Below are 26,701 nucleotides of genomic sequence, written 5' to 3' on the forward strand. Positions count from 1 at the left end.
TGAGGATAAGACGGAAAGATGCTGGCACAGTGAAAGGATTATGGTTGCTTTTTCTTTTTCCTTTGATCATTGTAAGGGTGTCTTCAACCTTTTTGCAATGTAAGGGGTTGTTCTAAAGCAGGGAAGAATGTCCCATAAATTTCTCAAAAAGCTTGGAGTACATTCATGGAACAATAGTTCTAGTATTCTATAAATTTATCCTAATCTTTGGAGTAGATTCAAAGAATATTCATCGAGTCTCCCTGTAGCCAAACAACCCTGGATATTTACGTGAATCCATTGGATCTGTTTCGTTGCCCAAAATCACTTGGATTGGCCCATCTGAATCAACTGGGGGCAAATCAATTCAATATATGGGTGTCAGACATCATAAAATTATCTTTTATTTGCTTTCTTATATCTACAGATTTTTTTATTCAAATTAATTTTATACTCTTATATTTTTAGAAATTTAAGGTGTTGTTTGTAGCCGGGTGATCAGCTCAATTGTTATAAATGAGAATTCAATTAAATTTCCAATTTTAATTCTAATAATGCTGGTTATCATACAGTTAATTAGCTACACCTACTTACAAGTATATGAGATTGAGAAAGTGATTTAAGAAATAATGTTACTGCTAACCTAAGGAACTGTTTTGCAACAATAACACACTTCCAATTTTATGAATCTGCTTAAAAAACATAAAACATATTTATGGAACACTTATTAAAGTATTCTACAAATATACCTAACTTTTTAGGGACTGATTTATGGGATATGAACAATGTGTTACTGTTACCAAACAACCCCGTAAAGAGAAACGCAAGCTTGGCCTTGACACACATCCAGAAAGAAAATTAAAGTCGTGTGGATGTATGAGTGAGCTTATCATCTCCAACTTTTATTTTCACTTCAAATTTGTTTGATCGATCCGTGTGAAGCTGAAATATATAATTCTTATATGGAGGAAGGGGTCAGATGAACTTGCGTAATCCTAGAAAATATCTAAGAATTATGGAACCCAATCCAAGGTCCCACAAGTGGGTCCATGACACCCAGTGAATGCTCATCCAGATATATATATATATATATATATGTATATATATATATATATATATATATATATAGAGAGAGAGAGAGAGAGAGGTAACATTTAGACGAGACGAGAATGCTTTTCAAGGAAAATGAGTGGTTAGACTTTTTTTTAATATTATTGCAAGATATTTCTGATAGGTTGCACTTTTTAGTAAAAAATATTGTTTGCTAAATATTACTGACCGGTGTAAAACGCTCAATTTTGATTGAAAGTCGACAGGTTTGAACAGCAAGAGTTTGATTTCTCAATAAAAAGGTGAGCTCAAACTTCTCTTTTCATAAATTAATAAATTCTTTCTGATAAGTAGTATTACGTGGTTGGAATACTAAGCGGAAGGATATATCTCACCTCCCACTTCCATGGAGACAGAAATTTTTTGTAGTTTCAAAAGTTTAACAAGGAACACAGTATAACTTTTAAAATTTTTTATATACGTTAAACTAAAGTTTTTAAAAATTTATAAGTAAAATTTTTATTTTCTACAATGTCCATTCCGCTCCCTGTCCCCTTGGGCTATTTCGTTTGCTGTTGCTTCCTACCCACTCATGATGCTAGCTTGATTCGAACCAGTGACCGGCTGCTTGCAGGGGCTGAGCGGATGCACAGAACCCAGTCAAGGGGGTTGCCCGGTTCGTGTTTGGGGACAGTCTGAAACCAGTCCCGCTGCAAACGCCATAAACGAGAAATGACGAAATCTGAATCTGATCTCAGGCTTAGGTCAGACGGAATGAAGGTCAATGCATGGCAGTGCTCTACCTCGAGAACAGGTCCGGTGCAGCACGCAATCTTGCCCATGTGACTCGCTCGTGCTTGATCTTGACGATCTATTTGAAACGCTTCTCCCAATTTCTAACTGTCTAGATGTCGTCTCCGCCATTAAAGCCCTGAAATTAGTGCACTCTCGACCTACTTCGTTTGTTTTTCAGGGGAGGTCAAACCGTTTCCAGTAAGCAGGTCAAGCCCTCTTTCTCTCTTTGAAAATCAACTCACTTGGAGTCTATGTCACCATAGTGCGGGTGTTGGTGCTGGTGCAGGTGCGAGTATCAAAACAACACATTTCAAAAAATTTAAATGTGACGGTGCGGTGAAAGTATTTTACTATTATTATTATTTTAAATTTATTATATATATCACATAATAAACATATTATTATAATTTAGTTATTAATATATATAACATACCTGAATAATTATATTGCACAGAAAAATATTAAAACAACATAGATTATATAAGTAATTTAGTAATGTAACATTTTAATTGGGCTCGGGTGTGAGTCGGAGCCGCACTCATGTTCGGTGTGCACCCGACTCGATGCAGATTCCGATGCGACTATAAAATAGAAGAGTCCAGTGACTTAGGTTGGAGTTCTCCAAGAGCCATCTTCTCAGTACCCTTAACTTCTCTCGTTCATCTAATAACATGTCAAAACTTTGTAAGTTACAAAATCTCATTCAAGTACCCAAAGCAACTCGTTTCACTTCACAATACATCGCCAAGATTCTTCAACATGGGTGAGGTTAAAGCTTTGAACAGAGAGAGAGACATGTATATGCCTGTCCCGCGTTTGCGTTGATTCTAAGAAGTAGAAAATTTTATCAGATCAAGTTGGGAGGGGCTGAACATGAGAGATGCATCCAGAAAGCTCTGGAGCTGCCGCTGCGGAGCCACGTGGTACATCTATCTGTATTGGGTTTCATTTTTTTGCCAAATTAAAGAAATGGGGTGCCGAGGATGCCACGACTTTAAAAGGATGGGTGGTAGATTAGTGAAAGAAGTATTGTTGGCGCTCTTCAATATCATAAAAGAATGGATGTGCTTGAATATTGGTTTCATTACGGGTATCCACAAGTTTAGAATTATTTTTAATCAATAACAAGAGAGACAAAAGTAAAGCAGAGTGTGTGGATATGCATTGACACCTTTTCACAACAACAAACTACGAAGTGGACATTTGCATATTGCAACTACAAGAATTCTACTCATCAGTGGCGCCGCCGAAGCAGGCTAAACATTGTTCTTAGGACAAATTAAACACTTATAGACTGTTCTATCAATGTGACTCTGAAGCACTTTCAAGAATTTGTCTCAATTTTTGAACCATACTTGCGACATAGATTTACAAAATAAATCAACATGTTTTATGAATATGTCTCAATCTTTGAACCATATTTAAGAAAGATGAACCCTTAGCCAGTCAATATGTACTTAAGCTAATAATGTTGTCAAATCAGCTTTAACTGGTCTCTTCAAATACTCTCATTGATCAGAAGGGGTAACCAACCCTCTTCAAATTCGATCCTACCCTTTTGGATCGAATAAAAGGCTCGACCCATTAGGTTTTCAAGAATTTTAGAATTTAATCACATTGCTTTTTCTGGATGAAGTTTCCGTGCATATTTTAGTAGAATTGTAAAGAATATGATGGGGGTTCCTCCTGCATTTTTTTTTCTTTTATTACTCTCGAGTCTCGATCTTTGATCTATTAACTGCGTTTATTTCAATTCAGTTTAGTGGATTCTCCAGATTCTCTCGCTGCCAATGGCGAGGAAGGATGAATGGAGCAGCAACGATCTATGTCACAACAGTCTTCACTAGTCACTACTTATCCAGATAAGTACCCCCAAGTATATTTGAATATGGGGAACAAAACCCTCGATATTATCTTTAATCAATATAAAATCTTCTGCTTTCTATAGAAAAATAATGAAAGTTGTTCTTAAAATTAAGGATGCTCAATATCTTTAATCAATATTTGTCCCTCCTCTCCAAATTACTAGGAATTAACGCGGTTCTTCGTTTCTTGTGCACACCAACAGAGAGGCAAATGAAACCAAAATTATTGGGAAAAAAAATTACAATATAATTTAAGCGCTTTAAAAGTTAAATATTTTTATAAAGTTGTCTCGGAAACCAACTTACTAAAATTTAAAGAAAATTGAGAAATGAAAAAGAATAATGTGAAATAAATGTGGGTGTGGAGGGAGTCAAACCGCGTCCTAAGGCGATTGACCATCGGGTGGGTGTGGGCGTTGACCGCTGCCAGCCCGGTTGTTGGCGGGTGGACATTGAAATGAATTGAAGTGCCTGGGTCGCGTAATTCTTTAAGAATCGGGAGGGCGTTTTGGTCTTAAGCTCTGGGCGCGACAGATTTCGCCGCCTCAGTAAAAATCGTGGAACTTCCCAGAAGGCCGTTTCGTTGGCGATTGTGAGTGAAAGGACAAAATCGCCCTCCTGGCATTCTACTTGTCGAAAAACTACGCGGGTCAATATTGTCAATTGGGTTTCAAAGCTGCCGGGCTCCACGGTGGTCCCCCAACTGAACGCCTGCGTAAGGGTAATTTCGTCAATATGTACCTCCTTTCGTGCCCCCCCGCGTTTTAGGCACGTTGAAACCGAGAATCAGCTGGCCCTTCTGGAAGTTATATCTGCAGTGGATCTCCCAAAGTGCCCCTCTTTGCTCCGATTATTATGATTCTGTCCCCCACCCGCTTTGGTTGTTGAGAGTGAAGATCCGAGACCGAACCCGACCCGTTGAAGCTAAGTAGGAGGGCATAAGCGTCATTCTTCATAAAGATGTTACCGCTTTGGTAATTACAGTTTGGCGGCCTTTCGAAAATCCGGGAGGCAAGGTTGAGGGGAGAGAGCGCGAACCATCGAATTTCCTTTTTTTTTTTAAACAAAAAAAAAAAAGGATGGGACCCGCTATCAGCGTGCCATGCATTGGTTTCTCACTGTGGGCTCAGGATCATTCCGCACCGTCCATCTGATTGGTTCTGAGGCGGCGGTCAACGATGGCGGGTGCGAACTGGTCAAATCCCGAGCCCCAACCTAACCTTTTGCCACCCTACCCCATTTTAAAAATCAAAGCTCAGTTTCCATCTGGGTCCGGCATTTTCCACTTAATTACCTACAGGCTGCTCTCCTAACCGAAATTTTTTTTGCGACGGCAGGTTCGAAATTATTTTTGTTTTCCGTTGATCTTACGCAGAGTTGGTTAACTTAGTTATCGAGGTTTGATTCTAGGAAAGAGATTATGATGATAATGTGGGGCTCAATCTCAATATCACAGCGTTTGGTTGGTTGGTTGCATGCTGCTTTCGAGAGTGAATTACTCAAATGGCCACGGGCTTTGCTAGGGGTGGAGAAATTCATGGTGGGCCTCTCGTCTTCCATGTCCATCCTTGATGGAGAAGAGTATTTGTTCTCAGTTGGGTAGCGTGGTTGGTTAAGATGGCTGAGCATTGAAAGCGCGATTCTAATTTTTATTTTCATAAACTTTAGGTTGCGAGTTAAAGGAAAAGGAAGTAACCATCAATTCACTCAAGTTCAAACATAGTTATAAACCTCAAGGACAGAAAAAGAAAAAAAAAAAAAAGGCTTTGTCCACTCAAGAGCAGGGGTGAAAACCTACCAAGTCGAGTCCGAGTTCAATCAACTCCAGCTCGAGAATAGTTCCACGGAAGCAGCTCAAGCTCGACTCGGTAGTTACGTGTTGAACTCGAGCTCGAGAATAGCTCGACGGAAGTAGGTCAAGCTCGACTCGGTAGTTACGTGTTGAGTTTGAGCTGGAGAATAGCTCGACAGAAGCAGTAAGCTCGACAAACTCGTTTGAATAGATTTGATGTTCATCGTTACGTGTTGAGCTCTAGCTCAACTCGATTAGGGCTCGATAAACTCGTTTGAATGGAATTGACATTCATCGTTACATGTTGAGCTCGAGCTCAACTCGATTAAGGCTCGGCAAACTCGTAAACTCGTTTGAATATATCGACTTGATTAAGGCTCAAACTCGACTTGGCAGTTACGTGTTGAGCTTGAACTCAACTTGATTATTTGAACGAGTCGACTCATGAACTCGAGCTTGACTCATTAAGCAAATGACTCGGCTCGGCTAGAACTCGTTCATGAGCCGAACTTTAACGAATCAAGTTTGAGTAGCTCGACTCGTTGTTCACCCCTACTCAACAGGATGACAATGAAGTTGAGTAGTTTTACAAGAATAGTGCATAAATTAATTCTTAAATTCATATAAAAGCCTTCAAATCTCTTTGGTCAACTAAAGAGAGCATCCAACTTCCACCTTACGGCAAGGGCTGCTTCATATGAATTTTCCGAGAGTACACAATGCGGTTGGTTGTAGAAGGTCCCCTAACTTTTAATTTTATTGCTCAGATTATTGTTTCCTTGGCTGTGAAGGAAGATTGTCATGTCTCGTTTTATTGTCATAAATATCTTCCAGTTGCCAGGTATCTTCGAGTATTAATCAGGAAATTTGATTTTTTCTCGAAAAGTTAAATAATTCTAGCAACTTTTTGTAAGAAACTGAGTTGCCTACGAGTTTTTCTTATCTAAACGTTGATGAAAATCCAATTGTTAAAATGTTAAAAGAAAGCTAAAAAAAAAATACACCAGGAAATTTTTTTCTTCTTTCTTTTAATTGAATGTAAAGAGTTTATTTTCCCCTTTTCCTCCAATATATTTCATTTTTTCCATCTATTTGCCAATTGTTAATGCGATGCTGTGGAAACAAATTTCCATTTTGAGGCAATGGAATATCTATTTCACTCGTTAAAATGACAAATATCAGAAAAGTAGTTTCTTTGGATTTGGTTAGCAATAACCGGAAAAACTGATAAACATCATAGAACGAACTAACAAAAAATTAAAGACGTACGACGTCTGACCTAGATTGCTTGATTATATATATATATATATATATATATATATATATATATATATAATGTTCATCTGGATTAAAAATGCAAACATATTCTAAAACCATGGGTCTAGTCCAACGAACGACTATCCTATATCCAAATTATTCGCAAAAAAATAAAACCTGAAGCTTCACTCCCGGTTGCTCCTCAAGTCAAGCTTGCTACTCGCTGTGATCAATACATAATCGTAAATACCCACCTAATGTTCTCAATAAAATAATGTTTTATAGAATTATGTTCTCTATAGGAGGCACAATGTCAAACAATTTGTCATATATATATATATATAATCCTCAGGCTTCTCACTACTACACACACACACATACATACATTATATATATATATATATATATATATATATATATATATATATATATATATAATTTATTTCTTTGCTGATGTATAAGACATTAAATAGAACCCTGTGGAAGCACAAAGTTCCTGTTACTGGCAAGCTATTTGATGTGGGTGTTAGGTGGACCCATACTGACTACATCAAGAGATGTGGTTAGGAAAATCTTGACTTCTACAAATTTAAATAGGTGCAACTATGTAGATGGAACTGTGGTTATCTGGTCAAACTTCAGATTCTGCTGTTAAAAAGAATTTAAATAAATGTGAGTTGTGTAATTTTTTAACTTACTTCCTGCACCTTTTAGCACTAGAAAATAATGGCCGTGTAGAATTTTTTAGAATGATAAAAGTATAAGCATAAATCAGATTTTGTAGGGTTTTAGTTAAAATTAACGAATAATCTAAGAACTATATGTCACTAGACTCACATCAACTGAAGCTGTAAGAACAAGGCGTCTATTTCCACTAGTTGAGAATTATGATACTTCTTCTTACTCATTAAGTGTTTGACTTCTCTTTGAACTTTGCTGTTTCAAACTGAGTACATTGCAGTGTGAAACTAAAGTGGTTGTACCATTCAAACACAGTAGTTTGAATATCTTCCCCTCCAATCACAACAAAGTAAAACGTTGTGGGATCCACCCAACAACCTCTTAGACAATACTTTGCTGTAAGCAACAAGTATGTAGCATTATATATCGGCGAACAAATAATATTATTCAAGAACATAAATATAGTCCCATGCCGGAATCGACGTATCCCAATTCTTATTATCATGCGGCGTACCAGTTTTGCTTGTCAAGAAGAAAGATGGCTCAATGCGGCTCCCCATGAATACAGAAGACCAAGCGAACCACTTCAAAATTGTAGTCAAGATATTTCGGGGCCGTTTGGTGACTTTGACATTTTGTTATTGTCCCATAAATCTGCATAAAAAATGTAGCAAATTGGCCGAGCTCTTGTTACAGTCTCCAATGAATTTATCACTTTTTTTCTTAATAGATTCATGAGAAAGTAACTACCAAACAACATCTTAGACAATACTTTTTTTTTTTTATGCAGGTATGATAAGTAAGATAAAATTGTTCAGATCTAATGAGCTTAAACAGAAGCTAATTGATCCCTTGGAGCAAGTGAACCTTCTATTAGTTCATTGAGCATAGGGGCAGAGCCAAGGGGGGGCCGCCCGCATGGGCCCTAGCCCCACTTCAATTTTTTTTTTTCAAAAAAATTACATGTAAATTTTAGAAAATTTTACTTCTCATATATAAAAATTTTGAAAATTCATGTTTCGGTCCGTATCAAAATTTAGAAAATTTAATTCGACTCCCCTCATGAAAAATTTCTAGCTCCTCCCCTGTTGAGCATGACCCACGAACTCCGGACGTCAATAGACTTGGTTTGGTTTACAAGTCAGTCAGAATGACTTCAATTGTTCAAACATGGAAAAAGTTTTGAATTCTATTAAAAGTCTCGGGCATTCAGTATCGGAAAATGACATGCGATCCAACTCGGACTCAGACTCTGGTTAACTTCAATATCCAAGTGGATAATGGACATCCTTTGCCAAGAAGGAGGTCTGGATTTGCATTCCCATTTGCTTTCACCATCAATATTATTGCTTATATCTGAAACCGGTTGCGGATTTCCGTGTAGGACACAACCTTTTGTTTGTTTGACTTCACATCTGAACATGATTAACTGGATCTGATAATGGAAACATCCGATGCGTTGATCTTCTGTCCGAATCTTTATAAATGCAAGAACAAGTGGGATGTGAATGCCTGGATTGAAATACGTTTGATTGGTGGGATATTTGTTCCCACATTAGCGATGCTAAACGCCAGATTTCTCATTATGAAATAGAATTGGATGTCCACCAAAAGTAGAATCAGGTGGGCATTGAAAAGGAAGAACGCTTTCGAAGACCCAAAGGCCAATCCATGCATTTTAAGAGTCATTACATTCCTTAAAATATGCATCCATACATGTTAATATGACATAATTTGTTTGTAGTTCTAACAAATGAAAAACTCATATCTTGTTCATATCGTTATCTACATGTGATTATAAGTTAATATGATTTAGAAATGAAGAACTTACATCTCATTGAGATGGTTAAGTATAGTTATGCAAATGTGGCTTTGTGCAAGTGATTACAAGTTAAATTTATTGAATGCTTTGCAGTTCCACAAGCGAAAGATTTACGTCTCGTTTACATATGAAATTGAAATACAAGATCTACAAAAATCTTTCCAATGTAAGATTCCAACCAAATACAGCCTAAAGAAAAGAGAATTGAACTCAAATCTCATTAATGACATAGAGTAATACTGGATTAAAATAAGGCAAAATGGAGCGTTCAATTAGTTATTCTTTCGTTCCTTCTTGATGAAGAGGACGAAGCACAAGTATGTCATCTTTGTGCGAAGGCAATGTAGTGGCACTTTTTAAATAAATAGGTTTGATGGAGGACGCCAAGGTAATTTTGGGTTGACGGAGGACAATAAAATTGGCTACGTTGACTAATTTTTTCGAGGGAGAAGCCAGCCATTAAAGATGAACACCGTGGGCGTTTGCGTCATTTAGCAGGAGTGACGATGTGATGCATGGCTCGTGGGGATGGCCATCCCTGGATCTCATCAATGGATGTGGGAGGTTGCGTGGAGAGTACGGCCGGGGGCACTTTAGACATTTCAAAAGTCAAAGCGTGGGAACCTTGGCGACGAAGAAAACGAAGAGAAAACAAAGCAGTACCTGATGAAGCCGAGTCAAAAGGCACCAATTGGCCCAGATTCCCAAACTGCCCTCACGGCAAAAATTCAGAATCCAGCTCTGAACTCGTTTAACCCGAACGTGACCTAACCGGACCCGTTTGCGGAACTCGAAAAGTCGGATCCGGACCCACGCCCACTTGGACCCGTTTGGTCCGCCACCACGCGAAAAACAAAAGCACGCACCCACCGTGGCACCCAGGAGACCCAATTTTGTCCGTTGACCAAAACCTCGGGTTGACTAATTTGCCCCTTCGGGGTTTTTAGTTGGGGTTGGTTCGCCGAATAAAGAACAACTAAAACGTGTGGTCGTCTTTTAGCGTTTAATTTTTAATGACGGCGATTAGGAAATTAAGCACACGACCGGGCGGGGTTAGATCGGCATTAACGACGGTCAGGTTCGGGTTCGGACGTTGGTTTGGAGCCAGGCTCGGGAGGATAAGCACCAGCGAGCTCATCCCTGGCCCCGCCCCGCACTCTGTAGTGACGAGAGACGAGAGAGAAAGAGAGAGAGAAAGAGAGGTGTTGGGGGTCTCCTCTATAAATGGCACCAAGAAACCACCATCTGTTTTTTAAACGCCTCTCTCTCTCTCTCTCTCTCTCTCTCTGTGAAAATCTTCTCCTTGGAAATGGCGGTCGATCATGAGTCGACGTTCAGAGAGCTGAAACCGAAGAGCAGGAGGATCATGGTGAGTTTGTTTTTCCCTTCAGTGGTCGGCGGTTGTTTCCCTTTCTTTTCTCCGTCTGTCTTCCTGGCGTTTGGATTGCTCCACGGGGGTGTCTCGGGTCATTGTGAGGTCGGCTGGTGAGGAGGTGTTCCTGATTTCTAGTGATTGTCTGCGCTTCTTCAGGGATGAGCGACGGGTGGTTTTTTGTAAGAGGGAAGGGAAGGCGCTTTTGCTTTCCGGGAATGACGGGCGCCGCCTTCTCCTCCGGCGCGCCGTTGGTGGTTGTCTATCGGGAAATTGGAATGTGGTGTGATTCAATTGTGGACTTCTGGAGGTTTCGCGGGTTGTTTTTTGTCATTATCGACTGCTTTTCCGGGGCTTAGTTTGTCCCTCTTCCCTCCTTCAGCGTCGATTATCGCCTCGTCTCGTCTTTGTGAATCCTTGAAATTGCCCCTGGTGCTTTCCTGTAAAGCTGAGACGGCCCATTTCGTTTCAGAGCTTTGTTCTCTGTTTTTACGTCCGCCGCCATAGTGGTTCGGCACAAATTGGTCGCCGGAGAAGGCGTTGTTGAATTTCACAAGAGACAAGTGGCACCGGCGAACCCAGCTCTGTCGGAGCGGGATTTTGGAGAATTCTTTGATCAGGCCCGTCATTTCCTTCTGAAAAGCGTTTTCATCGGTCGCCGTTCTCCGTCCGGGAACGCACCGGCCGCCAAGACACCGGCCTTCCCCCAAATGACGAAAGTAGCCACGCCGTGGCGACCGCCATTTGGGTCGGAACTCCGGTATGCCATGGTCAACACGGTCATTCAGAAAAATGTAGCCCTCCCGCGAGAAGTTTCCGGGCGGTGGGAATTCTTTCTTTTTCCAAATAGTCGACAATAACCCGGGAGGCCATTTTGGTCATTTTAGCTGCCCATGTATCCGCCTCGGGAGAATGCGCCGGCCCGAATGCCACCCACTGTCGTAATTTACTAGAAGTTGTTCGGTTAGACTAGTCATTGTCTCTGCAATTCCGTTGAGTTTTCTCCGTCTTTACTAACGTCTGCTCTGCCCCGATACAGGGAGGCGGAGGTCCGGAAGACGATGACCGGTGGCCGCCTTGGCTGAAGCCGCTGCTGAAGACGCCATTCTTCGTCCAGTGTAAGCAGCACGCCGACTCCCACAAGAGCGAGTGCAACATGTACTGCCTCGACTGTATGAACGGCGCCCTCTGCTCCCTCTGCCTCGCCCACCACAGGGATCACCGCGCCATCCAGGTAAATGGGCAGCCGGCGACTCAGATTCTCACCCTTCCCCACCATGGCACCCTTCTCTCTTAATCACTTACGCTCTCTCTGAAAACATTCCTGATTACAGATAAGGCGGTCTTCCTACCACGACGTGATTCGGGTGTCGGAGATCCAGAAGGTGCTGGACATAACCGGCGTGCAGACCTACATCATCAACAGCGCCCGCGTCGTCTTCCTGAACGAGCGGCCGCAGCCCAGGCCCGGTAAGGGCGTGACCAACACCTGCGAGATCTGCGAGCGCAGCCTCCTTGACAGCTTCCGGTTCTGCTCCCTCGGCTGCAAGGTAAATCCCCCAAGTAATTAAACCAATACTTGTAATAACAATCAGAATAACAACAGTGAACAATTTAAATTTATTGGTTCTTTCTTTGTTAAGTTTTTTCTTGCTTTCCTTCTCAATGGTTGCATCTTGAGTTGACTTTTTACTTTTTATATCATTTGAAAAGTTTTGAATAGCGAAAAATGAGAGAAAGAAAGTTGGCATTGTGGTGTCTGAGGTGGGAGATGACGATGGTGCGTCACTGCCTTCCAATGGAGGGCGCCACTAACAGCCTGGTGTTTTTTTTTTTTTTTTGGGTCCAATAATTGGACTGCTGTTTGTATCTTTCTCGAAAGTGGATTTCCGAGGGAGAGTGGTGATCCTTTTTACCGATGAGGTCGACGAACTGCTTTTAGCAGGAGGCTTTACCAATTGTTGATGTATGTTGAGAAAGAAGGGCGGCTCGGTATCCTTGTTTTCGTTTACTTTTAGCTTCATGGGTAGCGAATAATCAATACCAACTCTGCGGATTACAATGGGGAGCATTTATTATGCAGCGGTACTGCTGTGTTTTTTCTGCCTCATCGTTATCGCATACGTATCAGGGCGTTTGAATTTGGCGTGTTCTTCTTCAAAACCAAAATGCGCATTTGATCTTGTTCCCAAAATCTTCCTTTGTTTTGTTCATTGGTTGTGTTGATTAATCAAGTTGAGTTGTTTAGCAATTGCGAAGATGGACGAGAATTTCGTTGTAATCTTCTTCATTGTCTGGCCGCAGATTGCTGGGACACCGAAGGGCCGGCTACGAAAGCAGCGAGCTGAATCCGTGTCGGACTCGGAGGGATCATACACCAACACCAGCAACGGCAGCAGTGGGAGGAGTTCGCCGAGCTTCTCTCCTCCGACGCCGCCTCCGACGATCGTCAACTACAGAACCACAAAGAGGAGGAAGGGGATCCCCCACAGGTCGCCGATGGGCATGGCTCTGTTTGAATAACAAGTTGGAAAAAAAGAAGCTATATGCCTCGGTATAAGATGCTCACTTAGGCTCTACGTCCCACTACCACACTCGAGCCTCACCAAAAGGAGGCCAGTGTCTCACCTGTAAATTCTCCTACTAAAGAAAAAGACAAAAAAGAAAAGAAAAATGTAAGAACTTGTAGACTTTAGCTATAGGGAAAGCATAGGGTGACTGGTATATATATAAGTTTTGTTAGTCATGTAAATACAGGGGTTGATGAAAAATCTACCTTTGCAAGTATTGGAAGAAAGCACCATATGTTATGAATGTATGGTAGTGATAATAATATGTTATTTTGAAAATAAACTTTGCTGATCGTTTATAAGAATTTGCGGACCTTATTTTTGGGTGATTAGGAATTCAAAGCAAGAAACAAAATGATGATCAATTCGACCACTCTTTGAGGTGATGGTGGAGCCTAATATCGATGATTGTAGGACTCGATCGATGAACCACGTAAGACTGTATGGGTGAACCGGAAAGTGTGATCGTGGCAGGCTGTGATTGGCGGATGGAAAGTTTGATGTGGCGGAGCCGCGGAGGCGGGATCATGAGGTGGGCGGGGGTCCACCGGCGGGCGATTGTTTTGGTTCCACACGTCATTTTTCTCCGGCTCCTTGGCTGCTAGTGGACCTTCGTTTCCTGCCGTCGGATTTTGAGAAGCGGACGGCCGCCATGGCCGGCAATTATTGCGGTGCGTCTGTGGATGACGGAGCACGCGTGTCGCATTTCGCATGGTCTGAGCACGAAGAGGTGTATGTGGATCTTCGCTTTTCTTCAACTGACCTTCACGCTTGCAATCGATCTTCGATCCCCCCTCCTTTCTCCTTTTCATCTTCGTTTTGATTCTTTTCTTTTCTGTATTGGGCAAAACCTTTTACCAGTTTTTGTTAGGAGACAAACGAGGCATTTGGGCTCTCTCTCATCGATTCAAATGCCCAAGAAAGAAAGAAAGATATAATTCAAAAGTAAATGTCTTCAAAAGTGTGGTTAGAAACTTAGATGGTAGCTGGTCTGATTCAAATCTGGCGCAGAAATAATCTTAGATCTTTACAAGTGGGGGCTTGGCGCTCTTGTGCTTGTTGAATGGCAGATCTTTACAAGTGCTCTGCAATCGCATCCAGATTCACTGTTCTGTTGTCTATCTATTTAAAGACTCCTCGAATCTTGACTTGATAGTTATCTTTTCGACATCTTTCTTTCGATCGTTTTCTTTCACGTCGTATATTTCTTTTCATTTCTCTTAACCGATTGCAAGGTTTCAGATCCAAAAATCCTATTCACTGCATCAGAATGACACAAAAGTTGAAAATTTCAGCTTATACACCTACAATGCCGCTAAACAACGTTTTTTTTATTTATTGTGGTGGTGTATATATAGTAATGTACATGACATAAACATTGCTTTTTGAATTCTTTTCCACCTTGCCGTTATCTTTATCTTTTTGAACTCTTACACTTAAATAATATATCTTTCTTAGCACATAGTTCGGAGGCCATTATTGATGAACACCACATTAATAGTTAATTTCACTTTCAGGCACTAATTGACCGGAGCCACTAGCTTAAATACTGTGAAGAGAAAGCTAAGAGAGAGGATTAGTTTAAAATGGGGGCCGGTGCCCATATATTGCCTAAGCCATGATGTCATTTGCTTCCTAAACCTCGCCCTCTTTTTCTACGCACAAAAAAATCAAACATAATCACGCATTGGATCAGACCAATAACGAAAAAGGCAAAAACTTCCACGCATCTTTAGAATGTCCGTGCAATTGAGGAGGGATGTGAGCGGTTCGGGTCTATCCTTTACCGAATGCTGATTAATTGGATCTCATATTTTCTTTTGACAAGTATTTCAGTCTATTTAAAACACAATCACGTTTCCATTTTCTTTCGTAAGGTTTTCTTAAAATCAATAGCATAAACAATTCCTATCAAGTTTGGTATATTAAAGTCTCTATCTATATGCTTTTTTAATATGTATATATAATTTGTGGATCTCACCATCCCAGTTTGGATGGAGAAATCTTCTGTTCGATACAATGCGTCAGATATTTATATTTGTGATTAGCTGAGCTCAAGTTAGCCAAAAGATTTCAGCTTCTATCTCTTCCCCAAAGTGTACATTGGGAAGTGGAATTCTCATCTGCTTGCTTTCCTTTTTTCTGCTTAGTTTGGCCAAACCCTAAGCAACAGGCGGTGAGGATGGTCCAGCCCTACTTCTGCAAAGCAGCATGCTGCCAGCCCACCCAGCCTAAACTTCTTCCGACTTCATCCTTCAATTCACCGTCCAGATTTCTGTCTTTAGTCGCCGGAGAAGCCATGATCCATCAGTTAAACGTGGGCGCAACATACAGTAAGATACACAGGGTCGCCAACAGAAGCCATGAATTCTCACGGCCATCGATCTCAGTGCCCATGATTCTACACGCTGATCTCTACCATTTGTGCATGTAATTAAGATCTAGGGATGGTCGCACACCTGATCAAAGCAAGCCATCATCTTCATCTGATTATGGTCGCCAGTTCTTTCCTCCTGATTAAAGAAGTAAGATTTTCGTTTGTTTTGTTTTTCAAAGAAAATTGAAACGTTGTCCTTGTTGATGATGGAAAAATTAGAGCAGTGGTAGATATTGGTCTCCTGCACACACATCAGCCACTTGTCTACAAAGTGAAGCCGATTGGGCACGCGGCATGCAAGTATTGCGCCATTCACCAACTCCATCGCACCTCCATTTCATGTCGACACGCAAACGTACATGAGTCCACGTAGGGGCGCACTTCCTCCTGCGAATCATACCGAAGAATACGGCCAGGACACGAAAGCATAAGCAAGCAAGAAGAAAATGATATACAATATATCATAAATATTTGGCGAAGTCGGAGTTACTTGATTCAAATGCAACATGCACATTGTCCAATATCGGAAATATATACTGTATGAACTTGTTGAATTGACCAAATTTGTGAATAAAATACGGTTTTCGGATGTGTACAACAAATTTTATATATGACCCAAAACTTAAGACTGATTTTTGAGTTACCCTTATAAAATTCAAACTCCACCCAAAAACTTAGGACTTGGTTTCTGAGTTATCCTTATAAAAGTCAAACTGCCGAACGGTGGGGGGGGGGGCATGCATGGGCTTGTGTGGGCAATTGCCCACACAGAGTCACATTAATTGTGCATTGTATGTTTCATTACCTCATCAACATTTAGTTATTCACATATAGTTTGCCCCCTTAGCTAATATATTTCGAATGACCAATCATGCGATCTCAGTCACAAGTCCCTAGCTCCACCCGCACAAGATGGGAGTTAAACAATGACTGCCATGGTACCGGGATAGTGGATTTCCATTGAAAATATGACATGTAAAAGGATCAAAACCTTCCAAACATATCTTTCTACTGAATGTCCAGAAAATGCGCATCCACTAATCATGTACATCACTTTCATATGGTCGACTTCCACATATCATGATCCTGGGCCCCTTCGGCAAATGAAATAGTTTGTAACAATTTTATGAATTTGCCCCAAAAGTTTAGGGCAGATTCATAGAACACCTTTTAAGGTGTTCCATGATTCTATCCCAATTTTTTTCTAGGACCCTTTAAAGGGCAGAAAGAAAACAAACACACAAGAGAAAATAGAAGTTAAAAAGGAGAAATCAAGAAATAAATTGAAATTACCAAATCGATCAATCAAACGGTAGGAAGAATCTCCTTGTATCTATATATGCATTAAGATGGGATACAACTTTTTACAGTGTGGTTTGCTGCTGACACAGGAAAAGGCCATTGCCCACTTAGTGCTTATCTTCATAGGAGGGGTTGCTGTCTTGCATGCAACTTGCAAAAGGATTGTTGTTTTGAGTTGGAGTCCCACTTCTGGAGAAAAGTTGGACAGAAAAAGCAGAAGGAAAAATTTTGAATGGGACAAAAACATTTCTCTCAGAAGAGGTTACATCTTGCAATATGGCCCTAACTCCAAGCTAGGGTCAGTTTTCACCATGGGAAGAGAAACCATGAGAGAGAAGAGCGGTGGGGTCCTGAAAGCCAATCTGCAAGAAAATTAGGTGCAGATTAATTGAAGATTGGAATGCTCATGGGCTTCCATGAATGTTGACTGGTTTTGAGGCCAAGCACATGGTGAGAAAAAGAGGGGCCCTATTCTGTTCCCACTTGCTTTTCTAGTGAAAGTGATGTGGAACAGAAAACTTTTGGTGTTTATCCAAATTGTATGTGTGATCATCTCCCTTTATATTTAAAAAATTTCAGCTAACCCAAAGTTTAGAAACTAGTTTACATCAATAGTTCTAACAAAATCTTGATTTGAGAACAATGGACTTAAAGATCCACATTTTGCATCCAATCAATGGATCTTAAAAGGGGTTTAACTTGAGATCCATGAATTTCAAGGTGCAAGGTTTACAAATGAGAAATGTAAACTTTGCATCTTTCTGAAATAGAATCCAGATTCCTTTTTCTCTAGCAAGCACCAAGTCATCTCTAAAAGAGATCACAGATCATGACAGATATAAGATCTATGGTAAGCAAATGCTCAATCATGTACTTCAAGGTGCTGTCAGTTTCAAAGAAAACAACAAAATCCGTGAATTATCAGGCATTTCTGAGTTTTGCATATCTCCGTAAAGGGTTATAGAAGGCAAGTTGTGCAGTTAATTCTAAGAAACCTGCAACCCAATGTGAATCTTGAGAAAATATCTAAACCTAGATATGTTGAAAGGAACATTCATGAGTGAATGTAATATAAGAAAGACCATATCTTTCTGCGTGGAGGGATTGGTCTACAGGAAAATCTGTGATCATTTGTTGGCCCCAAGAGCTCAGATGAAAGCCTTCTCACTGCTTCAAGCCGATCGAACAACATTCATTTTCTCAGACAACTAATTAAACACAGTAAGGAGGTTGTTTGATTATTTTGGATTTGGAATCTGCTTGGATGTGGATCTAACACGCCATGCTTTTACAGATATGACAAAAGACCCACAGGAGAATCAATGGTTCATCAAATTCAGGATCTTAGGTCAAATCCAAGATCCACACTTAGGTAGGATTTAAGATGGGAGGGAGGCGGGTCTGATCTTAAATCCTCGGTTCTGAGATCGTGAAAATCTCAAATCCGAGGCTATCAAACGCCCCATAATGCTTTGCTGGAAAGCAAGCTGCGGTTCCAACAATAAGTGTTGGGGTGAGAGAGGTTCATCCCATGGCCCGAATTGAGGCACGGAGGCCCCCCCATTCCCTCTGCCTCCGGTCGAAAGTGAGGCTCTAAGGCCCCCCATTCCCTCTGCCTCCGGTTCCAACAATAAGTTAAGTAGAGAATCAGGTTACCAAAATTTGAACACGTTTGCATCAAGTAATTTTCTGGCAAGGCCCTGTAGCATCATAGCTGGTCCAAAGAGGAAGGCCTTTCTGTAACCTTTCTAGCCTTCCATGTTTGAACTCTGGCTTCGCTAGTGCTAGTGGTAGACAAGCGCGGGATGCTCGATCGCTAAAGATGGCCCTCTGTAAAGCCATGCTTTTAAAGCTTCAAAAGAAGAGGAAAGATCAAGACGATGGTCGCCATGAATGGGATCTGCTTTTTAAAGGCCACTTTCAAGTTATGAAAATGGAAAAGCTCCAAAGGCTCATGGAACCATTTCATTTCCGCGTTGCCCTTTTTCGGAATCATCATGCATGACGGGTCCTACAGAATGGTCAGACAGAACTTTTCTCAGGCATTTCTTGATTGTTATAACTTGAGATTTTCCTTTGGATTCACTAAAGGAAAGCCATGCTAGATTTGGTTATCAGCTTTTAATTTTAGCAGCACATATTGCTTGATATAGAACTAATTTGAAACTTCTTTTGAATCATTAGCTAATAATGCATGCATTTTGCAGGCATATGAGTTAAAGCCTGTAAAGTTGCATAACGGAAAAAGAGTTTTTTATATTTTTCTAACCTTGCTTATCATGTGAAAAAAAACATCTAATTAATAAAATTAACTGTATGTGAGTGCGTCCATTTGGAAAAGTTTCACCAGCAGTTTGATATAAAATACAGGTTCCCTGAGCTAGCTAGTAATTTCTATGTCATCTGATCATATAATTTGCCAATCTCTGTGCCTTCTGTACATCGACATATGGTCTCCATTATTACCAATGACAAGCACTTTTCCTGAGCGCCAACATCTTGGCGAGCGTTCCTTCGTATCTGCTTCTGACCGCTACACATATGGCTTCCATAAAACAGCCTGCCTTTCGTCAATCAGTGAGTGTTTGGATGACATTCACAACATCAATTTTTACTTTTGGAGATAAAAAATGGTTTTACTTCCAGCATGCTTGGCTGATGAAGAAAAAGGGAGTGAATAGCATTACGACTGAAAACCAACGGTGGAGCAAGAAATATCTGACTAAGAGGTACTCTAAATTTAAATTTCGAACTTGAAGGGGCACTCATATGTAAAAGACTAAAAATTAATAAAGCTTATATATATATATATATATATATATATATATATATATATATAACAAAAAAAAAAGGGTTCGTATATGTCTCGTTATTGTTTTAAATTCGATTTTTATGTATTTAGGTGATAACACCAATTTATTCATGCCTAAGGGCGTGACAGGGAAATCGTTCAGGGCAGTTCCAGAAGAAAACAAAAATTGAATAGAGTCGACGAAGCTGCGGTGATCAGGGTTCAGCTGAGTCAGTAATGAGTTTGTAAAAAAATATTTTACATACATTCATTGTTATTAAAAGTAAAAACAAAAATAGTATAGAAGTAACTAAAAATCAGAAAAGTATAAAATTATTGCATCGAGGATCGAACCAAATCGGTTTGCCATCAATTCAATCCAAATTGCTCACAAATTTTCTTCTTCTTCTGAAAAAGTAGCGAGAGAATGGGTTTGCAGTTTTTAGGCAAGGGGAGTTGACTCATTTCATTCATAGATGTCGCCTCAATCATTCCTCCATAGCCGCCCTTGCTTGACTATAACATCCCACTTAGTTGAAATTTCAGAATCAAGATAGTTAGGTTGACATCATTCTTTTTTTTTTTTTTTCAGTTTTAAATGATGATGTTTTGTACAGGCATAAAACAGTAAAATTGTTTTTTTCCAGACCCAAAAATTGTGAAAATAAAAATTTTGTAACCAAAAACATTAAAACAGAAAAAAACAGGAAAAATGCGAATAAAACATGTTTTTTGGGTTTTAAATATAAAAAACAGATGTAAACATATCTTTTTGAATAATAGACATTTTCTGTTTATGGGTCCAATCAATCTTGGCCTCATAAAAACAAGATGGGGCCAGATGCTTGGGCTACACGAATGTTAAGGGAGGTTCACATGATCCAATTTATTGGGCCAGCAGTACTCGTAGACGTCTCTTGCTCATCGATCATTTTTTAGTTGGTGGTAAATATAAATGCCATACTTTGAAATATCTATAATATGACTACGTTAATCTGTATGTGCCAGGAAGTGGGACCTCTAATGGAACCAAAGTCAAGCTCTGTGGCTTCGCCTCCTCAACTACATATATATATATATATATATATATATACTGTTGGTCAATCTTGTGGACCAATATTACGCAACAGAAATGGGTCCTAGTGCAGCGGCTGCCCATGCTGTGGAACCCCTCATTTAAGCAGAATTTGTTACCTCTCTCTCTGTCTCTCATCAAATTTGAAGAATTAAGCAATGATTTTCAAGATGTCCAGTTTCTTTTATGCTGTTTGAAATTGTTTTTATGTGTCTAATTGAATGGATAGATCTTGCACGCGAAGAATATACGGTCTGTTTGGTAACTAGAATAGGTTGTTACTTTTACGAATCTTCTTTTGACGAAATTTATAAAACAATTACATACTATTCTATTTACCAAACGAACCCATACAGATTCAGAAAGGATAATGAAAATTCAGTATATCCGATTCTATAATGATCTTAAAATCAGTATTTGAATCTTTTTGGGCTCATAAACTCTAGCCTTGTAAAAAATTTTCTATATGGTGATTTTTCTGTTCACTGATGCAGCAAACATATTTTAGAAACCAAAATTAATATCTTTTCCCGTCTTCCCTTTGATTTCCGATCAAATTTTTTCCTCAATTTAAAACGGAAATATTTATGGAACTTAAGTTTGACATGAATGAATATATGAAATCTTTGTCCTGACAAACTTTGGATTTTCGTTTGAACCTTCTGGTGCACAATTTTAGACCCGGTCTCAATTGCACTCTTAGATGAATGAATATATAAAATCTTTATCTTGACAAACCCAAACTTTGGATCTTCGTTTGAAGCTTCTGGTGCACAATTTAAGACCCGTTCTCAGTTGCACCTCTGACATGAATCAATATATAAAATCTTTATCTTGACAAACTTTGGATTTGTGGAAAATATATTGCAGAAAATGAATACATTCATGAAGCAGTTACTTCCGAACATTGCAATGTTCTTGTTACCAAACACCTTCTTTTAGAAAACTTTAAATTATTAAATGCTTGTGATAAAGCCATCACCAATTTCACTTTCAGATCTTATCGAGGCTGACAATATTAAGACACAACCATATGTGTGATTCAGCTTGTTGGGTGACAAATCCATGTGGTGATGTGATCCCAATCTATCCCAAATTAAAGAAAAGAAAATCAACACATGAAAGAAGGAAAACTACTATTGTAAGAATTATCAAAATGGGCACGGGACACCAGAAAGTAGGGGTGGGCATCGAGCCGGCCCGGCCCCGTAAGACCCGGCCCGGGTCGGCCTGAAACCCAGGCCTGGGCCCAGCCCGATATCCCAGGTTCAAGAAATAACCGGAAATGCATGTCTGCTTCGTGATAACTACGATCTCGATATCAATAAATTCTTGACGTGATTGCTTGAATTGCTGTTTGAAATAACTTCACTTGGAACCTAATTCGTTTTCCTTCCACATATAATGGTCCTCCCCATTGTGGCCCTAAAACCGTATCTATTCGCAATAGAAATTTATAAATCTAACGGCGCAACATAGAAGTATTGAAATCCCAATAGAAAGTTGAGCTCGATTCACTTTGGGAAACCATATAGAACCCAAATTGGAATTGAATTAGATCTTATATAAATATACAATTGGACAACGGAAATCAGTTAACTTAATTGCTTGCCTATCTATCAGTCTACTTTCAAAATCAGATCTCAACTTCATTTTATGATGCAGGATTGTTTTCAAATGCAAAAGTTATAAATTTATTGGTACATACAAATGGTTCTTGCCTATTGCCTGGCAACTTTAATACAACTACAGCCCATGACAGAAAATAAGTTTTTCTGAAACCTGTTTTCGTAATGGGCTGATCTCCAATAAACTCGGTCTTCTACGTGCCCATTACCATAATGGTCATCCTTACTCCTTAATCCCAGGAACAAATGCTACGAAGCTTGAAATGTCCATATAGAAAACCATCACTAGCTGCAAATAGGGAACCATCAACCAACACAATATGGATATACAAAACTATCAACAAGAAATAGTCATCAAAATGACGAGCAGCAGAAATTCATTGCTACAAAAGCAAGAACTGCAACGCTAGCTAGAGCAGATTTGCTAGATTAAGGTGATACTCCGGAGGATTTTCTTAGTCGAAACATGGATGGAGAAATCTAAGGATTATATATATATATATATATATATATATATATATATATATAAAAGAAAGTTGGTAAAAGCCTGACCACTTCGATAAGAGACAAAACCAGATCTATTAATAATCATTGAAATAATTTTTGCAATCTAACCTTATAGATATGATCTTAAGAGTAATTTGGTGAGAAATATATATTAAACTAGCCTTTTTTTTTTACCTTAATACTATTTTTTTAATAGTTGAAAAAATGAACAGCTCTTATAATTGATAGAAGATCAAATTGTTCATAAACATAACTTGAACTAGAAGTGTAAAACATGATTTATATTAAATTTGTGTTCATAAACACATTACGGGGTTCACATTTTGTTTAAAATACCTTCTAACAAAAAGTTAAGATATCTAGTTTTTGCCCTCTACCGAAGTGGTATGGTATTTTACCAGTCGCACACACAGAAGGAGATGTATATAAATATGACAATTTTCCTTCAAATGATCATGGTATTACCTATTGAAATTATTCCATTAATGCTCATAATGGTGACAAGCTGTCCTCAAATGGCAATGGTGAGACTGGATTTTTTTGAAAATCAGAAGTCTCACCGACAATTTGATCAGAGAAGCATAAACTTTTCAGTTTTCAGAACTACAGATCCAAAAGTAAAATGTTTTGGGGACTTCAAAGTCTGACTCTGGAAATATGTCTAAACCAGAAATTTTCTATTAAAAGGAAAGTGTAGAAGCGGAAGTCAAAGAAAACATGCCACCGGCGACATGATCTACCGTCAAACGCGACTCAGTCCATCCACTCAAGTCAAGTCCTCCAACTCCTACTCCCCTATAAATTCGATTCTAAATCCAACATCAAACACAGCAGCGAGCAGCTTCTTATCTCCCCTTCTTCCCCTCTTTATCAGATTAATTCTCTGCAGAGAGCTCAAACCTGAGCAAATCAATCTGAAATGGCAGCAGCAATGGTCCCGAAAGCCATAGCCATACTAGCACTCCTCGCTACCCTCTCAACTCAGGCAATCGGGGAGGACATGCTCTTTAGTGGGGAGACCCTCAATGCAGGTCAGTTCTTAGAGAACGGCCCTTACAGATTCATCATGCAGGCCGACTGCAACCTTGTCCTCTACATCAACAGAACCAGGCCGCTGTGGTCTTCCGGCACGGACAAGAAGGGCACCAACTGTAGGGCAACCTTACAGAACAACGGCAACTTGGTTGTGTTGGCAGGAAATAATGATGTTCTGTGGACGAGTGGGACGCCAAGAGGCCCCAACAACTACCGCCTGATTGTGCAGACCGACGGTAACGTGGTGATCTATGGTGCCGCTCTGTGGGCTACCAACACTGTTCAGAGTGGTAGCAGGAAGCGTTTGCTGTAGGTCCAAATTAAAGTGTTTGGTAATTGGTTGCATCTGGCGAAGGAAATATAGACGTTTGGTTCCTATATGTTTGAAGCATGAGTGAGTTTCAGGACCTTCAAGGGTTTTGTATGTAGTAGCTTCATCAACAGTGATTGTGTACTGCTGTGATCAATAAAAATGTTGCCTGGATTTCTTTATGCAATGTTGGTCAGATCTCATTATAATCTGATCTCTCTCTCTCTCTCTCTCTCTCTCTCTCTCTCTCGCTCTTTTTCCTGCCTTCTGGTTGTATAGAACAATAATGCATTTCTAGGTCAACAAGTTCTTGCCGATCGCATTCCCAATGTTAATTAAGAGTTTGAAAACACATAAAATGTTAGTTTCGAAATGCATGTAGAGTTTGAAAACACATAAAATGTTAATTAAGAGTTTGTCAAATTAAACTACGCCGGGTCCTTTGAATGGGAAAGTAAGATAAGATGCCGCCTGCGTTTACAACTAGCAATTAATTTTGGAAACGAAATGTGAGACCACATTAAATACATTGCCGCAGTAGCTGCCCCCTCCCTCTCTTGGTCGACACGCCTGAGATATTAATTTTTCTGATCGCTGACCTCTGACATTAACCCTTCTCGGGTTCCAAATTTAGAGTTGTGACTGAAATATTTGGCTTAAAAGCTAGATGGCCTGCCCAACATAACAACACAATAGAAACGCACGAAGCAACATGAAAAGCGAGTTTCAATTGATGCATGGAAGCAGGAATAGCAATGGAAACCTTTTAGACTTAAAAAGTATTGATAAAAAAAGAACAAAACAGAATTCGTCTTCACAGATTGAAGACGGCTGAAAGAAAATACATGTACATTGAACTTAGATTACAATTAGTGCAGCAATTTAGCCGAACAGAACAAGGACACAAATATCATAGCAACTACAAGATATTCTCGATGTTTATAGATGGCAATATGCGTTATTGCCTTACCACGCATCCTCAAACTGAACGTGCTGGGCAACATGTTTAGTTTGACCGGAATTTCTTCAAACTAGACTGGACCAAGCGGTTTGGTCATACCGTCTGCAAGTTGCTCTGAAGACCGGATGAATCAATATATCTCCTTTTTTACATGATCTGATATAACAAAATGAAAATCTACATCGACATGTTTACTCCATGTAGAAAACCAGATTAGCTGCAAGATATAGAGATCCGACATTATCACACCATAATGTATAAAAAGTGATCCTAACCGTCACAATTCTGCTGTACTCAGCTTTACTCAGCTTTATGCTAGATTGAGCCACTGCTCTTTGCTTAGAAATAGTTCACGACACTACATTATCGCCCAAAAAGGTGACAAAACCCCACGTTGATTTTTCAATCTTCAATGTTTCTGAACCAATCAACATTCGTAAATGCACTTGAATGAGAACTGCGTGAGGGTCGAAGACATAGGCTGTAGTGACTCGTGCGTTTTAAGCATCGTAGTATTTGTTTTACAAGAGCCCAATGTTGTTCCGTCGGTTGGTGCCTAAGTCACACACATTCTTTTATTTTACTGCGGCACTCGAGTTGCATCGAGTCGAGTGGGCACCGGATATGGGTGTGGCTCCGACTCGTACCCAAACCTAATCAACATGAGTCGGATGCGGTCAACCGCAGCAACTACATTTGTCCCTTTCTGACACGCACCCGACTCGCATCAAACTCGAGTCGGGTGCGGTCAACCGGCGTCCGGTCTAAATATGTCCCATTTTTTGGTATTATTGTTGTATACGTTTTACATATTTTAGATGCTTGTTCAGTTAAAAGTTTTAAAGTTCTCAGTCGTATACATAACATATGCAGTCGTGCATACATACTTTGCAATTGATATAGTGATATATTGTCATGTTATAAACTTATAATATATAATATAAGTGTTTTTATATATGCATTATGCAGCCGACCAGCTGTGGTTAGTGTTCTTCTTTTGAAGTTTTAATTTTAAATTTTAAATTTCTGCTTCTATGATTCTATCAATTTTTTATGTTTTATGTTAGACTGTTAGTATGATATTACTAAATTACTATGGATAATATATTATATATAATATATGTTATTTTGATATTCTCCTATGCAATACAGTTATATACATTAATAACTAAATTGTAATAATAATATATACATGCTTATTCTATTATACATATAATAACTTAATAATATTAATAATAAATTAAATTTTTTGAAATGTGCTTCTCATCGGTACCTGCACCTCTCAATGTGACGTAGGTTCTGACATGCTCGGTGCACTGCAAGGGCAATGTCCCGTGGCAATGTGTAAGTGAAAAGTAATGTATTGCAATGCTCTCACCACGCTCCCATAGAAGTGAGAATCCGTGGATGGAGCAGAACAATCATTCACTTGAGTATTACTCATTGGCGCAATAATCGCCTTGGCTTCAGTCATGTATGCTTTACGAAGGACATCAAATATAAGCTTGTTGGCATAAAATTAAGTTTTTTGC

General features: G+C 39.6%; 2 protein-coding genes across 2 annotated transcripts; both read left to right on the forward strand.

The window, feature by feature from the left end:
• Nucleotides 1-10,454: 10,454 nt before the first annotated feature.
• On the forward strand, nucleotides 10,455-13,466 carry LOC116266050 (protein RGF1 INDUCIBLE TRANSCRIPTION FACTOR 1-like). Its single transcript, XM_031647121.2, has 4 exons — nucleotides 10,455-10,610; nucleotides 11,653-11,847; nucleotides 11,948-12,163; nucleotides 12,918-13,466. Exons 1-4 carry the CDS (start codon nucleotides 10,551-10,553, stop codon nucleotides 13,134-13,136), a joined length of 690 nt encoding a protein of 229 aa, XP_031502981.1. The 5' UTR covers nucleotides 10,455-10,550; the 3' UTR covers nucleotides 13,137-13,466.
• Nucleotides 13,467-23,680: 10,214 nt separating this feature from the next.
• On the forward strand, nucleotides 23,681-24,390 carry LOC116266035 (mannose-specific lectin-like). Its single transcript, XM_031647101.2, has one exon. The coding sequence runs from the start codon at nucleotides 23,783-23,785 to the stop codon at nucleotides 24,209-24,211; it is 429 nt and encodes a 142-aa protein (XP_031502961.1). The 5' UTR covers nucleotides 23,681-23,782; the 3' UTR covers nucleotides 24,212-24,390.
• Nucleotides 24,391-26,701: the final 2,311 nt, after the last annotated feature.

Source organism: Nymphaea colorata, chromosome 12, assembly GCF_008831285.2.
Source record: "Nymphaea colorata isolate Beijing-Zhang1983 chromosome 12, ASM883128v2, whole genome shotgun sequence".
NCBI lineage: Eukaryota > Viridiplantae > Streptophyta > Magnoliopsida > Nymphaeales > Nymphaeaceae > Nymphaea > Nymphaea colorata.

What these genes read in the sequence shown, in the direction of transcription:
- LOC116266050 (XM_031647121.2), top strand. Translation starts at nt 10,551, where the DNA reads ATGGCGGTCGATCATGAGTCGACGTTCAGAGAGCTGAAACCGAAGAGC. An exon ending in GGGATCACCGCGCCATCCAG is followed by an intron (nt 11,848 to 11,947) that starts GTAAATGGGCAG and finishes TCCTGATTACAG; the next exon opens with ATAAGGCGGTCTTCCTACCA. An exon ending in TCTGCTCCCTCGGCTGCAAG is followed by an intron (nt 12,164 to 12,917) that starts GTAAATCCCCCA and finishes GTCTGGCCGCAG; the next exon opens with ATTGCTGGGACACCGAAGGG.
- LOC116266035 (XM_031647101.2), top strand. Translation starts at nt 23,783, where the DNA reads ATGGCAGCAGCAATGGTCCCGAAAGCCATAGCCATACTAGCACTCCTC.